At 32.1% G+C, this 8,179-nt stretch overlaps 1 protein-coding gene across 1 annotated transcript; it reads left to right on the plus strand.

Annotated features, from left to right (window-relative positions):
• The first annotated feature begins 293 nt into the window (after positions 1–293).
• Positions 294–3,351, plus strand: LOC134705755 (uncharacterized). The gene is made up of 3 exons (XM_063564472.1): positions 294–402; positions 1,095–1,346; positions 3,287–3,351. The coding sequence occupies exons 1-3, from the start codon at positions 333–335 to the stop codon at positions 3,349–3,351; spliced, it is 387 nt and encodes a 128-aa protein (XP_063420542.1). The 5' UTR covers positions 294–332.
• Positions 3,352–8,179: the final 4,828 nt, after the last annotated feature.

The raw sequence follows: 8,179 nt of genomic DNA on the forward strand, positions 1-8,179 counted from the left end.
TAAAGTTTTTAACCAGCAGTTCCCGTGTCCATTGAATTATTATAAGGTAAAGTTTTTAATGAATCGTATTCAATGATTCGTCGATACAATTAAAATTGTGTCATTCAAAATCTTTGACATTTTAGTACAAACTTTAATTCCTTTTTCATTTTAATAAAGATGCAATAACATTAACCACCTGTGTCTTTGTGATTTTACAAAACAGTTTAGTACGTACACTTATAGATGAACACTGAGGAGACCAAACCATATAAAATGAAATAAAGTCCACTTACAAAAACTTCTCAAATTCACTAACTACAAAAATACTGTAGATATTTAAAAGGGGGAAAATGCAAAGCAGTTCATTTTTCTTATTTTTGTGTATTACAGGATTCCAGATTTCGCATGAGTATGCTTTGGGTAAGTTTCTATTTGTTTGGTACGGCATAATTAATTGTCATTTGAATGAGTTCATTTGATGGTGCTACTATTGAAAAACAATGTTGTGATCAACATGTTCATTTATCTTAATCATAATAGTTATTTTGCATACACGGATAATGGTTATAATGTTTTGCATTGGGAAACTACCCTCACTTTGAAAATTACATAACAGTTCAGTTAAACTTGTTAAGTTGCTCGATTCGAATTTTTGCACTATACAAGAAAATACACCTTCAGTTGACAATCATTTTTATTTGAAAATAGACAGAAATTTCTTATTCATATAGTCTAAAACTATTTAGACAATATTGATATATTAAAGTTAAAAACAATTTGGATCCACGACTTTTGATCTCGTTTGTACCCAACGACGTTTGAGGGTTCGTGTTGCTTAGTCTGTAGTTTTCTATGTTGTGTCTTGTGTACTGCTATTTTTCTATTTTCTATCTATGAGTTTGACTGTCCCTCTGGTATCTTTCACCCATCTTTAAGCCTGACACAACTGATATAATCAATGGCATATTACTTTTATTTAGAATTATGTTTTGACACAAGCGTTTCCTAAACTTCTTAGGTTTCGCAGTTAACTATTTAGAAATGTACAAACACTTGGTTATAGGATACACTTAGACAATTTGAATGTTTCAATTAATATTCTTTTCTTGTAGATAGGAAGACCAAAGGGAATGCATTAGAGGAGACAATAGTTCAAGTGATTAGATCATCGCTTTTGTCAGATGACAAACGGGAAAGTGTTACATGTCCAGAAGGAATGGACTATGATGAAGACAAGGAAAAGTGTAAATGTCTTAGTGAAGACTCTACATACAACGAAGACAAAAAGAAATGCCAGTGCAATGATGGTTTTCAAGAATTAACCGCAATAGATAATCGTATATTCTGTTATAAACACTACGACGGTAGGCTATCAAATAAGTTCATTTACTCTTCTTGTAGAAAAGGTCATTTTATAGTGGGATTTACGGTCATGGTTAAAAATCAAATCACTTTATCAGTTACAAAATTTTACAATTCATATACTAGTATAAGTAAATAAATACTAGTATAAGTAAATAAATACTAGTATAAGTAAATAAATACTAGTATATATATATGCATGCGTACTTGTGATATTTTCGACATTTTGTTTAATTGCTTTGTGATGCATTCAGAACAAAAAAAAAATGTAACGAAGCGCCGATTGTATATTTGGTAACCTTTATGGTATGAACACCAAATAATGAAGCCATCGGAACATCGAAGTCTTCCCTTTGTTATTATAAGCTAGCCACGCAACCATGCACCGAATCTTGCTCGATGGGACCCGACACTATTTAAGTGTTCTGTCAGTTAAATCTTGAGATGTTCATCTTCATAAAAGAGGCATTACTTAAATATTATCAAATATGACAATTATTCGTACAATATAACGTTATTATTATTAATTTATATTTAACTTTTCATGAATAGATATCATGATAAATCTGCTAACATCAAGGTTACAACTGTCAATTCTTTGTTCTATAAATGTAACATAGTTAGCATGCCTCCTACACATTTGTGTTTGGCATTTGGAAACTATTGGTCAACATTGAAACTTTTACACATTCTTTGCCAAACTGCATGTGTACTGATACTTTTGATATGTATATCGACTCATAGTCATAGGACACGACAGTATTTTAAGGTTTCGGCAGTTAAAATTTGATGGCATCACTTTGGTAAAAGCAAATATAAAAATTCTTTATGTGCAAATTAATATATTTATATTGAAATTCATCTTCAATAAAGATATGACAGATCTGCCATCATCTGGTGTCAAACTGTCAATACTATGATACACTTTTTATCTTTGATTTAGTAAACATGTCTGCTACACTATTCGGTTCACATTACTAGTATATACACATTCAAATATTCCGATGCAGATAGCCAAAATATTATGATTATTTGAAAGTTGTAACAAGGTCAAGAATGGTATGGATTGTAATAATTGCTATTTAGTTGTTATAATCCTTACATACTTTTACTGTATCTCTCATAATTTTTTCAGTTAAGACATTAAACGTTCTGTTAGCTTTAAAAAAAAAACTAAGAAGAAGAACGAGGACTACAATATAAATGTCAAAAGAAAAACATCAAATAAGAACAATATGTAAAATTGAAGATTATCGCATCAAATTAACATCTTCTTCAGGGTGAACTCTGGAGCTTACAAACCTAGCTTTAATGGGCCTTTATAACGAAGAACAAAACACAATGATATCCGAAGTATAAGTTTGAATACCGCGTTATCATGTATGCATTCATATCACAACAGAATAACCTTGTACAGTAGGCGAGGAGTTTGAAGTAGATTGTGTTTTATATCTCTAGCCTATGAACACTAAAGTTATGAATCATAAACCCGCTCGTGGCAGGTGCCGTCGACACAAATCTGAATTGACTAGGACCACAAAATTATTTCCTGAATAAACTGGATATACTACTGCTTTCTTCTCATATTAAATTGTTGCCACGATACAACCCTGTAGTGATAGTTTGCCTTAAAGTGGCGACACCTACTATCAATCAAGTATGCAATTATGAAAATATCATTTTTAAAGATGTTTCCGATCTATATCATCTCTCAACATACCGATAACCTTTTGTGTTGCCAAAAGAAAACCCGCTTTAAAGCGGAACAACGTACATTATGTAACAGAATCGCTTTTTTGTATTTTTTTGCATTCTATTATTTGTACTTTGTTTTTGGTGTGAATATGTGTCTCAATGGCGATTATATATCTGTTTTGTTTTGCGCACAATCTTAAATGAATAAAATGTCAAAATAAACTAATATATCATTTTATTTCTACAGATGCTTTTGGCCTACCTGGATTGGGTGGATTGGTAACCAAAGATAAACGCCATTCTCAGCCATAGAAACACCATGCGCAGTCATAGAAACGAGATATTTTATCTAAGGAAAATATTCATGTCTGTAATAAAATAATCAATTATGCATTTTTTTTATTACCTTATGACATGAAAATGACAATCATTATTTCAAAAACATATATATCAAACTGATGTAGAATTAATTTAGTTCCCTATCCTTTCTTTTTTTATTTGACAAGCGTTTTTTTCGTTAATAATATTAAAACCACACAGACAGCATACAATAAATGGTAAGGACAGAGAAACGTGGTTGATATTCTAAGAGAGATAAAACACAACGATATATAACAGAAAACATGAAAATAAAAAATGAATGAAGCAATGTTCACATTCCTTCGATGATGTTAATATATATTATCATTTATTAGGAAAATTTGTGCTTGAATGACTAACTAATGAAAATTGTACTTGTATCACATGTTTCGACCCTTGACTTGAACAAACGAACTGCCTTATTTAGGAACAATTTACATCTTGCTTACACCCTAGAAATCTTTTTAAGCATACATCGGTGAAATAATTTCAACTTAACCATCGCCGTCGTACATGATTGCTTAAATGAGACAAGAACAAAATATTAGACAAACAAGGAGATATATATTATCTCAATGCTTGAGAAATAAATTTGATATCCGAAACTGACCGTCCATCGAAACCACTGTATGCCTTCGGACCGGCAATTGTTCACGTGTTTATTAAAAGATTGAATCTTAATTTCAGTCGTTGGAAACTGTTTGACATTAAACATACAAAACAAGAATTTGTTCATTGTACATTGGATCAAATTTCTCAATTATCCTTAAAATTAGAAAGATCATATCAAAGGAAACATGTGTACTAAGTTTCAAGTTTATAGGACTTCAACAACTTCATAAAAAAACTACCTTGACCAATTGTTTTAACCTGAAGCGGGACAGACGAACGAACAGACGGACGAACTGATAGACGAACGAACGAACGGAGTGACGCACAGAAAATGTCCATAAAGTGGGCATACAAATAGCCAACTCTAAGTCACTAGAAAAAAGGAAGTCAACAAAAACTCACAAAACCACAAAAACGCCTTCAGTCAATGGAACAAGTGAAAAACAACTGCCATATTCCTGTCGTGATTAAAAACACTTTCTGAATAAAACCGCTAGCTATACATCCCACTTGTATGACGGTTGTTTAGGGTTGTGATGTATTCACAAAATTTAACGAGTTACCCAAACAGACATGAAATGACAATAATTGGGTTCCAGCAGCCATAACTGTTTAAATATAACAAACTTGCAACATACCAGACAAAATTTAAACAAACAAACAAATAAATCTAACAAAGACGCAAACACAAAAGGTGTCGTAGATATTAAATTTGAAATTTAACAATGAAGTCAACAAAAAAGTATTTGTTGTTGATAGTACATACCGTTCATAGAATATATGTCGCAGTGAATTAATGAAATCAGAATTTGTTAAATTCCTGGAATAATTAGTGATTTTCTGAAATTAAAAATGATAAAAAAAAAAACCAACGATGCTAAGACACTTTTTGTCAGATTTGCTACTCTGGAACCACTTGCACGAAGAATGTCAAAAGTTCAAAAGTCAAAACCATATCGCGGGATGTACAAACAGCTAGTCACGTCAAATTTCATACAATCAAGCAAAATGATACCACGAAGACGATATCGGGGAAACGAGAGTTAAATAAAGCACTTATTATCTATAACTCAAGACAATACTCAGTTGTATTTTTTTGGAGTAGACACTTAATTTTTCATCATTAGGTCTTGGTTCTTTCTGATGACGTTTTTTGGGAAAAGGACAAGACGTTCTTTGATAAATCCCTGCTCAGACACTGATAACATTTCCTTAAGTGTGAGTAGTAGCTGAGAGCTTTCAAATAACGTATATGTTTATAAATTTATTCTTCATACGCAAGCGAAGTTGGTATATAGCTGCTAAGAAAATTCATCCTTTCAAAATCGTCTCGTTTGTCACAGATTCTGGTTCTGCAATGACCGTTGTTGTCAAGTTCTAGGTTGATGTCTAAAAATGATGCAGAGGAAACGGTAGTTTCGGAGGGTATATTAATAGGACACAATTAGACAAATTTGGATTTTTATTTAAAGAACTTCATCAATGAGCTTGTATGTTAATATGTGAATAGTCTAGCTTATTTGATTCTCTTGTTTTAAACAAGTGTCTGCAGGAACACTCAGTTTATAAGAAAATTAGAAATTAGAAACAAGAAAGGTGCACAGTTAGTTCCCGATAAGAAACTCTGCCATATTGATCTCTTGTTTTTCGTTGTAACATGTGTTTCGAGGTAGTATTTTATAAAATATGTAGAATCATATCACAAAGCAATACATTTGTCGCATATGGTATTATCTTAGACTACCTTTAACTCCTAAATTGTTTAGCAATTGTTGTCACTAATTGATTAATAAACATTAATTTTTAAAACGGTGTATTTAATAGTAGTGTTTAACAATAACAAGACCAAATGCCATATAAGTTTAAAAGAACTAGAATAGTTCGTTCTTATGTTGTACTGTTAAACCACTGTCCCAGGTTAGGGGGAGGGTTGGGATCCCGCTAACATGTTTAACCCCGCCACATAATTTATGTATGTGCCTGTCCCAAGTCAGGAGCCTGTAATTGAGTGGTTGTCGTTTGTTTATGTGTTACATATTTGTTTTTCGTTCATTTTTTACATAAATAAGGCCGTTAGTTTTCTCGTTTGAATTGGTTTACATTGTCTTATCGGGGCCTTTTATAGCTGACAATATGCGGTATGGGCTTTGCTCATTGTTGAAGACCGTACGGTGACCTATAATTGTTAATGTTTGTGTCATTTTGGTCTTTTGCGGATAGTTGTCTCATTGGCAATCATACCACATCTTCTTTTTTTATATAGAAGTACCAATGAACAACTCATATAATTTTATTTTGATTTCTATGTCCGATTGTAGTTCCATTGCTGAAAAGGGATTTTGAACTTCATTCAGTGTTGGATAAATATTACACAATAACGTCGGGTTAGAATTGGTACAATCATTTAAGCAACATTTCTAAGTAGCGATGGTGAAACCGTCTTCGATCGTTTACCGAAGAAAACAAACAAAAATCTGCATAATGTGTAAGTTTTCCTTTGCAAATTGACATAAAAAGAAATAAAAGTAAATCAGTATCTTTGCAATCATGTTTTACATAATTATTGTATCAGTCTGATTCAGAAATTTTCATTACTGTTTATTCAATTGACGAAGACGACCTATACTATTACGAAACTTAATTTCGTTCATTTTGCATAAAGACCAAGTGATTCAAATTTAATATGCTCGACGGAGAAGAGAGGCGAAAGGTCGACCGATGATCTACGTTTACTGTCATTGAATGTAGAGTGTTTGGTGATACACATACATTCGTCTCATGTTTCCTGTTTATAACTTATCAAGTTTAGCGCAAGCTTTCACGTGTCATCTGTGTCCAAAGAGGCATAACTTATTGTATACTTCTAAAGAGATTTTTTATTCTAAAACAAAATGTGTTGACTGCAGTGTATAAAGACAATAAAGCATGTTTCAAAACGTTCTCATTTTAATCAATGCTTGCCTCAATTTGAAGTTGTAGGAATGTACCGTGCTATTTCTTTTTTTTTAATCTAATTTTTCTTTATAAAACAAGTGTCTGCAGGAACACTCAGTTTATAAGAAAATTAGAAATTAGAAACAAGAAAGGTGCACAGTTAGTTCCCGATAAGAAACTCTGCCATATTGATCTCTTGTTTTTCGTTGTAACATGTGTTTCGAGGTAGTATTTTATAAAATATGTAGAATCATATCACAAAGCAATACATTTGTCGCATATGGTATTATCTTAGACTACCTTTAACTCCTAAATTGTTTAGCAATTGTTGTCACTAATTGATTAATAAACATTAATTTTTAAAACGGTGTATTTAATAGTAGTGTTTAACAATAACAAGACCAAATGCCATATAAGTTTAAAAGAACTAGAATAGTTCGTTCTTATGTTGTACTGTTAAACCACTGTCCCAGGTTAGGGGGAGGGTTGGGATCCCGCTAACATGTTTAACCCCGCCACATAATTTATGTATGTGCCTGTCCCAAGTCAGGAGCCTGTAATTGAGTGGTTGTCGTTTGTTTATGTGTTACATATTTGTTTTTCGTTCATTTTTTACATAAATAAGGCCGTTAGTTTTCTCGTTTGAATTGGTTTACATTGTCTTATCGGGGCCTTTTATAGCTGACAATATGCGGTATGGGCTTTGCTCATTGTTGAAGACCGTACGGTGACCTATAATTGTTAATGTTTGTGTCATTTTGGTCTTTTGCGGATAGTTGTCTCATTGGCAATCATACCACATCTTCTTTTTTTATATAGAAGTACCAATGAACAACTCATATAATTTTATTTTGATTTCTATGTCCGATTGTAGTTCCATTGCTGAAAAGGGATTTTGAACTTCATTCAGTGTTGGATAAATATTACACAATAACGTCGGGTTAGAATTGGTACAATCATTTAAGCAACATTTCTAAGTAGCGATGGTGAAACCGTCTTCGATCGTTTACCGAAGAAAACAAACAAAAATCTGCATAATGTGTAAGTTTTCCTTTGCAAATTGACATAAAAAGAAATAAAAGTAAATCAGTATCTTTGCAATCATGTTTTACATAATTATTGTATCAGTCTGATTCAGAAATTTTCATTACTGTTTATTCAATTGACGAAGACGACCTATACTATTACGAAACTTAATTTCGTTCATTTTGCATAAAGACCAAGTGATTCAAAT

Source organism: Mytilus trossulus, chromosome 2, assembly GCF_036588685.1.
Source record: "Mytilus trossulus isolate FHL-02 chromosome 2, PNRI_Mtr1.1.1.hap1, whole genome shotgun sequence".
NCBI classification, from domain to species: domain Eukaryota; kingdom Metazoa; phylum Mollusca; class Bivalvia; order Mytilida; family Mytilidae; genus Mytilus; species Mytilus trossulus.